Source organism: Mytilus californianus, unplaced genomic scaffold, assembly GCF_021869535.1.
Source record: "Mytilus californianus isolate M0D057914Y unplaced genomic scaffold, xbMytCali1.0.p SCAF_15, whole genome shotgun sequence".
Classification (NCBI taxonomy): domain Eukaryota; kingdom Metazoa; phylum Mollusca; class Bivalvia; order Mytilida; family Mytilidae; genus Mytilus; species Mytilus californianus.
Genome location: NW_026262637.1, coordinates 26,969,724 through 26,984,017, shown reverse-complemented (window position 1 = coordinate 26,984,017; position 14,294 = coordinate 26,969,724). Strand labels below are relative to the sequence as shown.

Sequence of the window (14,294 nt, the reverse complement as noted above, 5' to 3'; positions counted from 1 at the left end):
TTCAGGCGTGTACTTTGGGGTTTGACCAATGGTATGGTTATTTTTAATCATGTGATAAAAATTGAAATCACTAAAGATAGATCAAAACTGTATTTTGATTGATTTTAACAATTTATAGTATTTTTATAGAAAAATGTTTACGACGGAAATTTTAACAAATAGAAATTTTAATTGAAATTAAGCTGCATATATTGTCTTTCAGATTTCGACAAATTCTTTTTGGTTCGAATATCTTGCGATGTAAAAGGACAGGGTGCAAAATAAGTGTTTTTCGGCCTCATTTTTTACTGAAATTTGTTCTTTCAATTGAAAATTTCTGTTTATGTTTTCTTAGAAAATGAAGTAATACAAAGCATACAATACTGGACATCATAATAAATAAAGTTGTGACGTCATGTAAAAGGCCCTTGAGGAAAACGCATAGATTTTGCCAATTATGAAATATATTTTAGACCGCAAATATTTAGTACATGCAAGAACCAACAAAATAGTTTACCATCATGTTTGTCTATTTTAACAACACCTCTCGTGTTAATATCTATTTCGTACTTACACGAACTCAGTATTTCCAACTCACGAATATGTGTTAATATATGTAATGAGTACCAATTTTTGTAGACAAGTTTAAATCATATTTTACAGAATATTCGATATTAAATTTTAATCAGGTTTTTAAAACTTTAAAAGTTTGACCCTCATGTGAATGAATGAATTATGTGATGTTCAAAGATTGACACTGTTAAATCAATTTATTCAATGCATTGTTTAGGTTAATTCTGAATCTGATTTTGTACTGGATCCGAGTGGAAAGTTTGTTCAGTATGATACAATACAAAAGGATCCCCGATATGGTCAGCCAGATAGATATTCACCACCATTGGATGAAAGTTCAAGAAGTAGTCCTGTATCTGTAAGCAATGCATCAATCGGTATGTTTCAAATCATTACAGGTATAGCATTCCTTACATATTTTCAACATTTGTACAGCACCGAATCTGTTCTAAAACTGCATTTTATGTCAATAAACTCATCAAAGATGTCAGGATTAAAATTTTGTACGCCAGACGCACGTTTCGTCTTCAAAAGACTCACCAGTGACGCTCGAATCAAAAGAGTTAAAAGCCTAAAAAAAAACAAAGTTGAAGTGCATTTAGGACCATACAATTCCGAAAAGTTTTGCCAAATAAAGCTTAGGTAAGCTGTTTTTGGGGTAGAAAATCCTATAAGACACTATATTTCATTGTATCTAGTAACCGATTGGAATTGTTTAAAGTATTATGTGATCCTTTCAAAGGTATAAAATATAATCAATTGTAACCCCAGGATCATATTGCTGTAAGTAGACAATATATAAACGAATGGATGAATTCTCTTTGTAAAGTCGAACACATAAACCGTTTATTTTGTAATTTAATTGTCGATAAATTATTCTTTGTTTCCTTCAAACACTTTCTAGCATTATTACAAATAGAAATCAACCTTCGCCGTAAAGCAATCATAACTTTTATCAATTCTGTCCCAGTTCTATAATTCATAAATAACGATTATTTCTGTAGACCTGCATAAGTGTTAATGATCTCCCAAAGGATTTAGTTTGTTCCTCTCTTTCTTCATTAGCTGGTCATGTTGATAGAAACATAAGTTGCAAATACTTATACAAGTAACTATATTTGATAATGTAACATAAACATAAACTTCTACCTGACATATTCAGGGTATTTTGTTTGAGAATTCATTTCAGTTCAATTTATTAATTTAGCTTGAATATTGCGAAATCATTCTTAAAACGTGTTACCATGGTCATCGAATGCTTTTAAAGACTTAAAGACTTGATAGAAAATGCACAAATTTAGTCTGTCAATGTTTTGATTATAATTATATAGATATATTCCAAAGACTGCTATGCGTATTTTTTAAGGTAGATTATTGCATCATTGAACAAATTGAATTAGAGAACTTCAATTACTCGTTGATCTGGTAGATGGAAGTCCTTCATAAAGTTCCGTGGTAAAAACGCATGCGTCTAAAATGATTTGTTTTAAATTTTGAACAATTTTTCGGAATTTGGGTTTAAAGCTCTTCACCTTGTAATTAATTTTGACCGACTGTTTTGATTCGAGCGCCAATGACGAGTTTTAAGTAGACGGACCGCGTGTCTGGAGTACCAAAGTATGAATCTGATATCTTCAATGAGTTTTTAAGCATATAAGTAAAACATTATAAAATGTCATATAATAAACAATTTCCCCTTTTAGTTTGACGGATGCCGGGTTTCATTTACCCCGAAAAGGGTTTTATATCAGAAGTGCTAAAATATGCGACACAAAAGAAGACGATTTCAATTTTGGAATAACAAACTTCCGTATTTTATGGCGATGTTTCGCATGTGCATGTGCATTTCACTCTAACATGTACAATTTGTTACAATACATAATAATGAAGCTCGCTTTAGTGATCGCAAACTTGCATTTACTCCAAATAAGTTATATTTACATGCAGGGTTTCAAATGTTACAAACTTTTAAATATTTAACAAAAAAGACAGTCATCATTAGCATCATTTTATTTTGTATCTACAATGTATAATGTTTCTCGTTAAAATATAATCATAGACGGTTTTTACCCAATGGTAAATAGAAATGAAACTTAAAAATAAAAGATGCATATATATTAGCAGCAAGGGCTGTAGGCGTGACATTATATCTATTTCAATTAAAACGATTCTTTCTTCATATAGCCTGACTATTTTAAATACTTACTGGCTTACATAAATTCTAACGATTTCAGTTAAATTCTATATTGAGCCTTCATAACTGTCATGATTGAAGTGTATTCAACCAACAGCTCTAGCTAGATACCTTTGCTAGCTTCCTGTAGTCGTTAGCGAACACATTTTTACCTGCTTTCCAATTATGTAATATCTTTCATTTCCTTGTTCAAGTCCGAGGTAATCATTTTGGTAGCTTAACAGTACAGGTTTATTTATTATATGTGTGCGATTACTTTTACAAGATATGATCTATGAAGGCAAAGCGAGAGGTGCGTGTGTCTGTAAATCTGGTTTTACCCCCAAAACAGTATGTGACTGTACCAAGATATGCTATCCTTGCAATGCGTTGTTTGTTCTTTGTATCTGTCTGTTTGTATGTCTATTTTTCGCAGGATTCGATTATAGGTGGGAGCTGTGGTCTGTGGTACTGTCAAATTTTGGCAATTCCTTATTTTTTTTATGTATTTGCAAACTGATGAAACTTCAACATGATATCATCCTCACAATTTAAAATCATAAACAAAATGTAGAAATTTTACTTTTTATTACTTAGGTTCAGAAGTTGAAATTCCACAAGGTTTACGGCGTGCCGAATCATGTGAAAGTGTAGCCTCTGATTCTTCCGTACTGGAAATGCAACCAGACATGCCAAAAATAGGTCAAATGGAGTTTGCTTTAGAATATGACAGGTATGATCCCTTTGTTAGAGACATTAAGAAACATTGTATTGTGAAATAAATGGACATGTTATAATATGAAGACCGATAAAAAGACAAGCAAAATTAAACCAGTGTCTGAGCAGAAAGCTGATGAACCAAGGTTATGTCAAAGAACGTCTCATCCTTTTTCTAAAAATAAGATTCATCGGAAGATACCAAGACCTTGTTGTAATATTCAGTATCAGCTTAACAAATAATACATGATGGTCTTGAAGTATTGTTTCTAGGTACTGACGTTGTTTATCATCTTAATTACGTATGATAGTGTTCTTTTTTTTTGTCTTTGTATAGTTTTAACCTTTGCTGTTTAGTCCATTTTTGGTAATATCCTTTAGGCGTGGCTCGGTATTTATACATCCTGCCATTGTGTTAATGTGCTATGGTCAATTTTTGTATTCTTGACTTTCATTTTTGCTTAAGTGCTTTGTCTATAGTGTCTACATGCCATTTTGTTTTTCTTTGTTGATATAGTTGTTTGTTTTTATAGTGATTAAGATTATAACATAATGTTGTCTGCTGTTCCCCAATTTCTGACATTTGTACTTATCATGTCTATTTGTTTTGCTCATACATTGTTGTCAATATAAAGGAATTTTATGCGACTGTCATACAAGTGAGAGGTTTAGCTAGCTTTAAAACCAGGTTCAATCCACCATTTTCTACATTAAGAAATGCTGTACCAATTCAGGAATATGACAGTTGTTTTCCATTCTTTTGATTTGTTTGGGCTTTTGATTTTGCCATTTGATGAGGGACTTTCCGTTATGAATTTTCCTTGGAGTTCGGTATTTTTGTTATTTTACTTTTTAAAAAGAAACGAAAAAATAAAGTTTAAACATCTCATTCAATCAGTTAGTTCATGTGTTTCCCTCGGTTTTGGTTTGTGACCCGGATTGGTTTCAGTTAAATAGATTTATGACTATTGAACAGCGGGATACTACTATTTCCTTTATTTGCCATGTAAAGTTGTATGTGAAATTTAACATTTGTTTAAGTCAAAAGATTAACTTTTTTTAATTTTTCTTCCAAATTTCATATGTGTGATTACTACTTGCTTTGGGCACATAAAGAATAATTTAGACTTTCAACATCTGCTTTTGTCAAATTTCCATATACACGAATATGTTAACATTGCAATCAATGTAATTATGCTCCACCTACGATAGTAGTAGGGGCATTATTTTTTCTGGTCTGTGCGTCCATTCGTTCGTCCGTCCGTTCGTCAGTCTGTCCCGCTTCAGGTTAAAGTTTTTGGTCAAGGTAAATCCCAATTTAACGGTCCACTGAACATAGAAAATGATAGTGCCAGTGGGCAGGTTAAAATTTTTGGTCATGGTAGTTTCTGATGAAGTTGAAGTTCAATCAACTTGAAACTTAGTACACATGTTCCCTATGATATGATCTTTCTAATCTTAATGCCAAATTAGAGTTTTGACCCCATTTTCACGGTCCACTGAACATAGAAAATGATAGTGCGAGTGGGGCATCCGTGTACTATGGACACATTCTTGTTTAAATCTATTTTGGTGATATTGATAAGCATTAAATATGAAGGGATTTAGGCATGTGGACATCATGCTGTTCTTTCCAAATAACGTGGTGCACAAATTTTAAGGACGAATTTCTTAGACATCATGCAACAAAAAAAGTGTTTTTACTATAAACGTATTTGGTTCGAGAGGCAAATTTTATTCTCTCTAATCAAGAAAAAAGTAAACACGAACATTATTATAATCAGAAAGTAAGCTAATCCAGAAATGTAACATATGCATACTTTTTTAGGGGTATACTGTCTAATATTTGTATTAAATTAAAGGAAAGTCCTTTCGCAAATTAATGTCCTTATCCGCGATCTCCCTTTGCACAAAAATATATAAATAATACGTTCAAAACTTTTGGTCCAGAGTGTTGCTGAAAAAATTAGTATGGCCTCGATTTGCATAAGGGTTGTACACACACAATAATCATCCCTGTCACTAAAAGAAACTGTGAATGCCATGTTTAAAGAGAAAAAACGTTGGGTTTTATAAAGCGAAAAACACAAGCACAGTAAAAAAAAAGGCACTATACAAATAATGGCAGTTACTTGAAGTATGCCCAAAACAACGGTTTTTTTTGTTGAAAAGGAAATAATACAGTCTCGAAATCTAATATCATCTATGTTACTTCTAAATAAATGTCATATCGCAACGACATAACTAGATCAGAAAAATACACTTTGGTGAAAATTCGAATTTGCAAAGTTTCTATATCCTACTATGAACGAGTGATTTTGAATTTTAGTAAAAATCTAAAAAGTACAACTGAAAGTTCATCAAAATGAATACAAAATCATGGCCAACGCTAGAGCCACTGTTAATTGCAGCAACCAAAGATAGTATATATATATCATATGTCTATGCCTGAGCTACCTGTCCACTAGTTGTGGTACTGACACATGGTTAATGAAAATTAGTCAAAGACAAATATACGGCATTCGATATACATGATTTCAAATTGTTTTTCCATATATCAATCGATAAAAGGTGTAGGGTCGGTTAAATAATACTATTTGATAGACAACAAATGTATACATAATGGTAAAGTTGTCGTGATGTACATAATATGTATTTTACTTTCCTTTTTGTGTACTTGTTATTTATCAACTGTTATTTTCTCTTTGCAATTATAGTATAACGTGTACAAATTGATATGTCCATCTACTCAATGTTTCAAATAAAAAAAATACAGTCGCTCAACTAAGAACCGCCTCGTTGGTTTCTTGATAGTGTGATTTTCTTAAGCGCGGGAGATGTGGGTTTGATCTCTGGCCGGGTCAGACTTAGACATTGTTATTTGCTGCTTCTACGCTAGGCACGCGGCAGTTGGAATTCGGAGCAAAGAATGGTTGGCTCGGAGTCAGAATGTATTTGGTAAAGGTGAAATATATTCTGGCGGACTATTAGCATATGAAAAAGCACGTTGCAAATCTGACTTAGTGCACAGGTCTAGTAAACGTCAGGTTCATAATCATACCATATCAACATATCCTCGTTCTGATATACATGTTTTATTTGACACTGGGCGTAAAACATCAATCCATTGTCATCTTGCAGTCAATTATCACAAATGTCTGTCTTACATCTACACTTTTTAAATTGATTTAGAATTAAAGTGAAATGTCCTTGCATTTTTATTTCTTTTATTTTACAGGGAAGTATCTGAACTGGTGGTAAGCATAATACAAGCAAGAGACCTTACACCAAACCAATACTCAGGATCGCTTGATACTTACATTAAAGGAACGATATTACCGGATACATCTACATCAACATTCCAAACAAAAGTAAGTTCAACAAACATTAGAATTATGTTCTGCGAATATCTATAAGAAATGAAAAAAAACTTTATAAATTTTATGCGTCCGAAGCGCTTTTCTGGATTTACCATCATCAGGAATGGTCAAGGTCGAATATTTAAAAGTCAATGATGTAATACTGACTACTGAGCTGATGATACTCTCAGGGATTGATGTCCCCAAGCAGTGGTATCGACCGAGTGCTGTAAAAATGAAAACAACATTTTATAAATTTCAGGCGTTCGAAGCGCTATTCTGGATTTACCTTCATCAGCCAAATATTTGAAAGTAAATGATATATACAAACATTTCCAGATATTCTTCGACTATAACTTTTTACGTCACATTATCGCCATTTCATTTTTATACTGAGACTCTACGAAAATTCATAATGTATGTATATTACACTTAAACATTTAATTGCATATAATATCAAGATTGTTAAAACAGAACATATTCCAGAAATTCTTCAAGATACTTTCCATAAGTACATTTGACTTCATTTTATCACCATTTTTTTGTATTTAACCCTGCGAAACTATCTATGTACGGATGTGCTCAAGAAGCGAATTAAAACATGACCTAAATCTTAATAGGCACAAACATAAGGGGTGAATCAGATCTACATCTTCGTCCTTATTCTGCACAACCGTATACCTTTTAACCAGGTAATGCAAAAATCTATATTATAATAAAGATCCAGAACCTTTCTTAATTATTTTTCCCCAAAAATATGTTCCCTTTTTGCACATAAGAACTATTTATAAAAATAGTATTTATCTTGATTTTCAAAGCTTTATAAATTGTGAATATTGTTTATCTAATCTACAGATACAAAAACATTCTACAGATCCGGTGTTTAAGGAGAGATTTCTATTTAACATTGAACCATTCCAGCTAGACAGTAAAATAATTCAGTTTCAAGTTTTCGCAGTGGATAAATATGCCAGACATAAAGTGATTGGTGAATCAGAAATACGTGTAGGTGACGTGGATCTGCGTATACCAATCAAAATGTGGTTAAATTTACGAGATATCGATGACGTAAGTTGATGTGTTAATTTCCGGGTTTTGTAATCTATGTAAATATTGTGCATCAAGTTCAATTAAGGTGAGAACCAGCATAACATTGTATCACTCATTTCGTAAGAATCGATCGTTAGTCTTCTTATTTAACTAATCTATAAAAAGGTCGTGTGTTAAAAAGGAGAATCACTGTCTGGTTTTTTGAAACAGTATTAGTTTAAGAATACTAATACTTAGTCTTTATCTATCATGTTTTGACGAGAAGGAAATAGGGGAACTGTGGCAGAGGCAGATCCAGTGTCTGAGGAAATGAAGCGTTATTGTGCGTAATGGTACAAAATACGGAGAGCGTAGCTAGTACAATGTTTTTGAAGATTTCTATCGAAAATTATATTTGTATTTCGATCCAAGGGGTGTACACCCTCTACACAGTCCTGAATTTAAACGCTCTGTTTATTATTAAAGTAACCTTCGATGCAGGTTTCTTTCAAGACAAATTTACTCTCAACATATAATTTGGAAATGTATTTACTGCATTGATTTTAAGAAAAAAGGACAAAATATCTGATTTCAGTAGCCTTTTCTATATATACTTTCAATTTATTGTTATAGAATTATTGGGAAAAAGTGTTCATTCCATAAGGCGAATGTATATAAACCATATGCGGAACAGCATCAATTTGAAAAACCTTGTGATTTCTTAAATGTTTGAATCAAAATCGTCACTGGAAATTTTTTCTTCATGTTTCCAACATATAAAATCATTTGAATATAATGTATTTACCTTAAGTGCTCAATTATCTACTGACGCTGAAATTTTTTCTAACTTTAATCACAGTTTAGCCATAGAAATTCTGGTTATAGCTCAATTATCCAAGATCGAGCTAACTTTAGAAATTCTATGTATAACACAATTAGCCTAGGTCGATATTACTTTATTTAGATTTAAACGGAACTCTTCGTTCAAGTTCAACGAAAATCTGGACCAAGTAGCCCGAATGATAGCCTAAGATTTTTGAAATATCACTGAACAATCGTCCTTCTTTTTTGGTTCTTCCGTGATTGTTTATACACATGGATATCAATGTCATCACGAATAAGGAGTCGTTCAACGAATGTTCAATTTTAAGAAAACTAAACAGAGTTTCTGTGTGACAAATTGGAACAAATCGTACGGTTAGAATAGTTTTTATTAAAAATTGAAGTAAAATCGATACACATAATTGTAGATTTTATTCTTTCAGTCATTATCGAAATACAACTTATCTTTCACTCTTGCGAACATGTTTTAAAAATTTTAAAGCCCTTTTGAGCTTTTGTGATATTTTGCGATTTGTATGAATTTTCATTTAAAAACTGAAATAAGGTTAATAGATAATAGATAACATTTTTTCTTCCGTTCATTTTAATGTATACAATTAATGATTTTTCACACTTTCGCGATAGAAGCGTACATTTTAAGTTTCAAATATCGTTTTATCTATTTAAATGTTCATTTAGTCATGTTAGAATGCTCCATCTAAACTTCAATTCCAAATCAATATAGGATCACTATGTTTGACTGGATTTCTTTTCAATATAAATCATTCTTTTCTTCTGGATGCTAGATAACATATCTACTAAACTTGAGAAAATGATTGCATTTATGCATATAGTGACAAAGCAGTATAAAGCAAGTTAATCGTTAGAATATATTGAATGTACTAATGTATTATTGTTTCAGAAACCGACAGAGTATGGTGATATTATGTTTTCTTTAAGCTACCTCCCTACGGCAGAAAGACTTACAATTGTAATCGTCAAAGCTAGATCTCTTCGAATGACAGCTGGGAAAGACGTAGGCGGTAAGAAGCATTGATATAATCCCTCGGGAACTAGCGTTATATATTTGTCATCACGAATAATAAATGGATCTTCCTTAGCTGCATATTGTCTATATTTACAATAGAAAGCATTGTACATTAAACTGCAGTAAAGTAAAGAACGGGTTTAACTTCCCTACGAGACATCAAGAAAATTATCAAATCTACAGAAGATATTTCATTTTAGTGATGCGTAGTTAGACTCAATGTTTTTAGGGTCCTTTTTTATCATAAACTTCGTAGAGTTTATATAGACTTTCCACTTTTGAATTTATCTTGGAGTTCGGTATTTGCTTTTAATAATTTGCTCTACAATTAATTCGGTGTCAAGTATCGTCCTAGAAGAAACGGTTGATGTTTTCCTCGAGCGCATCATAAACTTGGTAGCATGTTTATGGACTTCCCCGTTTTGAATTTACCTTGGAGTTTGGTTTTTTGTTAATACTTCTTTATATATATTTGTACGTTACTGTATTGTGTTAAAATACACATTATAACATTTAAAAGTTAGATTCGGCCAAACTATGAATACCAATTTTAACCCATCTCGGTGTAAATAATTTGCCGCATTGCGTTTTATCATTCTTACGTACTAGTCCCGATGGTATCATTAGCACAATAGTTAGTGTTTTAACTTGTCTTACGTTCTCTGCTGGTTAACTAAAATATTAAGAAACAAAGAGTCCCAACTCCCTCATGCAAATTTGTTCTTAGATGATGTTGATAATTCTTTAAGTTTCTCTTTGGTAAATACATTAACGCATTCAGGTACAGTGTATTTATACATCCTTGGTTTTAACATGTTTGGCGTTTAAGCGTTTATGATGAAGGTTAATCGAGAAAATCGCTTTGTAAGCACGACATGTATAGAGTTTCATTTTCATTTGTATCCCATTACTTTATTTCTTTATCTTTGAATAAATGAAATATAGTAGGAATTCTTTATTTGTTTTAGATCCTTTTGTCAAGGTTTACTTGATGCAAAATGGAAAGAAAATAAGCAAAAAGAAAACAACAGTCAAACGTGGAGAAAAACATCCGAATTTTAATGAAGCCATGATCTTTTCTGTGCCTGCTACTGCCTTGCCGGTATGTATTTATATCAGTTCTGGTAACAGAATAGATTTGTACAAATTGAAACTGCCTTTGAATCTGTTAGTACGCCTTCCATTCTCCATTCGCCCTTACCTTTTACTGGAAATGGCTTCTTTTTAATTAATTCTGCATTTTTAATTTAAAAGATTTCAGTGGTCAACGAATGTATTTGAAAAACAAATCGACGACAAGACAAACAAATTCACAAAAACTTCACAGAAAAGAAAAGATATGTCAACATAAAAACAATCGAGATGAACTAATGATCCAGCGATATGATGATGGAAATTTTTCAGTTTACAATGCTTTGATTTATTTCTGCATCTTAATTTCCGACATCCTAATTCAGTGCATTCTTTTCAGTGAATCATTCGCAGATTAGGCAATTCTTAACCGAATTGTTTAAGTATATCTCATAATTTTACTTTTTTACTTTCCTTACAAGTAAAACAATAACCATACGAAGAACTTCCTCATGTGGTACAGTTATATACACATTAGTAATTTATCTAGAAACACAAATATGATAATGTGTGTAACCTCATTACGGTTAAGAGGAAAACCACAAGCATTTGTCATGAATACATACATACACTTTACAGATTGGACCCATCTTCACTTGCTGTATTTACGTAATAAAACTTACTCTTTATGCTAATTGTGGGCATTTCTGAATAAGGTTCTCCAATGTATCGATTATTGCCAACGTAAATGGTTCCTCCTATGTTTCAGTTATTGCACTAGTAAAATGGGTTTCTCTTTGCAATGATCCTTGTTTAGTCAATTAGTTTCTCCTATGTATTGATTATTGCACTATCAATAGATTTATTAAATTTTAGATTTTACACTGGTCAATATGTTTTGAACTGAAATGATTTTATTTTGTCTGGTCCTACATAAAAGACTGAACTATGTTACATTAAATTTCACTTTCGTCCATTCATGGCTGTTCCTCGGGTCGTTTAATAGATCTACATAGTCTAGTTCCAGAATGTTCAGTTACTGATATTTAACAAACCAATTCATGCTGCAAATGTTGAAAGTGATTCATCTGCAGAGGTCAAATATAAACGAAATGCTATCTAACAGCTTCAATTAAATACCTCAGTATATAATTTGTGTACATCTTCTGTTATGACTATCTCCCATGCATAACAATACGTGAGCAGGTTAAACTAGTTTTTTATTATCTTTAAAGTATCTTCTTTTTCATCTAGATTGGTGTCAAAACACGTGATGCAGTACAAAAATAGATGAGGATATAGTCTGAGATTGACCAGACGTCTGACGGCCTTTTTGTGACTTGCTAGGGCCTTTGGAGGTCAGAGCGCAATCCATATAGAAAACATGGAAATTGTCGACCAAGACTTGGGGCGGCAAGTCTCTGTCTCGAAGTCGTAATAGATATATTTTCAAGTAGATAAATCATACATCATTTAATTTTCTTATTCGATTTACTCAACGAATATGTAACTTTAAATCGCGTGCTAATACTCTGAATCTCAAATGAAAACGTTATTCCCTTCAATCCCCGTTTTTTCTTCGTTCTTTCACTTTGAACAATTTGCCAGGTGGCTTCGTTATAATATTCTGTGCAAATAGAATATTGGGGTTAATTTATGCATATGGACGATTTGACCTATAGATATTATCGAGTTTTGCCTCTTTATGCAATCTATCGCATGCAAATGAAGCACATGTCATCCTGTTTGCATAAATTTGCTTCCATGATTACTACTGCGAAAGTATTACGCGAGATTGCAATATGTTGTTCAAAGTGAAAGTGAAGCCTGCTGCTGAAAATTGTGGGTTGAGGAAAATAAATCTTTTGCTTGTACTTGAGTAAAAGTTACATGTGCGTGGAGTAAAATTAATGAATGAAACTTCGCAATTTACATGTTTTCTTTATGGACTGCGCTCTGATGTCCAACGATCACAGCAAGTCCCAAAACGGCCGTCAAAATTAAGAGCTATCTAAGACTACTGTAAATATAGAAACCTCTAAATGATTGGTCTTTTGCGTACCGATCTACGTTTTGTTGTTACTTTTTTGGAAATGAACATGTTATAACAGAATCTAACTCTCATTATTTCAGACGGTGCAGCTTAGAATAACTGTTGCTGAACATTTGCCAGAAAATAAAACGCCATCTTTAGGTCATGTCATCGTTGGTGCTAACACTTCCGGTACAGAACTTTCACACTGGAACCAAATGATGTCGAGTTTGCGCAAGCCAGTGGCAATGTGGCATTATTTGCGAAAATGAAAACACTCCACAAAGCAAGATAGACAATCTGGGTGCTTGTTGATTTACCAATTTCTATACATGTATCGATATTTGTTTGTAATACAAACTAAGTTGGCCAATTCAGATAAAATAGTCCCACTTTATTTAGTCATATGTTACAAAGTCAGTATCGGATTAGACAGAAACATGTAACGTTTTGAAAGGTAATAATGTATATATGCTGAAAACTTTTAATTTAGATTTACACTTTTATTTTAGCACAATTTTGATGATACTATAGATTTATTTTTTATTATAAACTGCTCACCATTCTATGTTGTGACCCTTTACTGTTAGGTTATCAGAGGCTGTTGTCTTGTATGATCTGTGATTGATATATATTTTAAGATAATAAATAAACCATGCTTGTTTAAGTTTACTCCTTTATTGTTCATTCTATAAAATGTTTACTTTTCAATTTATTTAAAATGAATAAATACTATACCCCTAAATAAACATGAGTTTTGTTTTGACGTATTCCGTTTGTACTTGCCTTTAATGTTCGATTTGGTAGCGTAAATGATATTACTACCACAGGGTCGATATATCTGCTATTGGACTGTAAGTCCCCAAGGGTATTACCATATTAATAGCCAGTACTTCGGTACTGGCATGGAAATACGAATATGGTTTCATTTAAAGTTTAAAACTAAGGACTGTTCCACAGTAATGCATAACTCTAATTCATTGTCCGGGTTTTGCTTTACTTTTAGTCCTTCAATATTTGTTTTAGGGTTTGCCCTTGAGCATCATTGAAAAAACATTAATTGTCGAAATTCGCAAGTGGTACCGTTAATGTGATCAACATTGAAGGCGTCTTCCATTTTTTGAAAAGGAAGCTTTTTCAATTCTGGTGCGAAGAAAAAGAAGAAAGTGTGTATAAGGCAATGGTACCTCCACTTAACGACACATACAGCCAAAAGACATATATAGGGCAACTTGCATTCTGCATTCTTCAACAATATGTCAATTTGCAGAAGGTCTATGTGTAAAAAATGTAAACAAATATAATAGAAAATAACAAAGAGCTACGCATTTCCTAAAAAAAAACCGGCAAATTCGTTCTGTAATTTTATACATATGACTGAAAAAGCGTGAAGATTACTATTTAAAAAGGCAGTAATCAAAAACAACAAGTCGAAAAAAACCTAGTGGTATAAATTGGACCTGGTGATATGAATGAAAACGCAGCGATGGC

At 32.4% G+C, this 14,294-nt stretch overlaps 1 protein-coding gene across 1 annotated transcript in view; it reads left to right on the top strand.

Moving 5' to 3' along the window:
• LOC127725780 (synaptotagmin-12-like) overlaps positions 1 to 13,565 on the top strand; it is a 40,635-nt gene extending 27,070 nt beyond the window's left edge. Inside the window, exons 3-9 of the mRNA XM_052233053.1 lie at positions 770 to 929; positions 3,323 to 3,458; positions 6,681 to 6,813; positions 7,657 to 7,869; positions 9,575 to 9,695; positions 10,669 to 10,802; positions 12,905 to 13,565. Of these exons, the coding sequence (XP_052089013.1) occupies positions 770 to 929; positions 3,323 to 3,458; positions 6,681 to 6,813; positions 7,657 to 7,869; positions 9,575 to 9,695; positions 10,669 to 10,802; positions 12,905 to 13,075 (1,068 nt within the window). The 3' untranslated portion in view covers positions 13,076 to 13,565. The remainder of the gene's footprint in view (positions 1 to 769; positions 930 to 3,322; positions 3,459 to 6,680; positions 6,814 to 7,656; positions 7,870 to 9,574; positions 9,696 to 10,668; positions 10,803 to 12,904) is intronic.
• Positions 13,566 to 14,294: the final 729 nt, after the last annotated feature.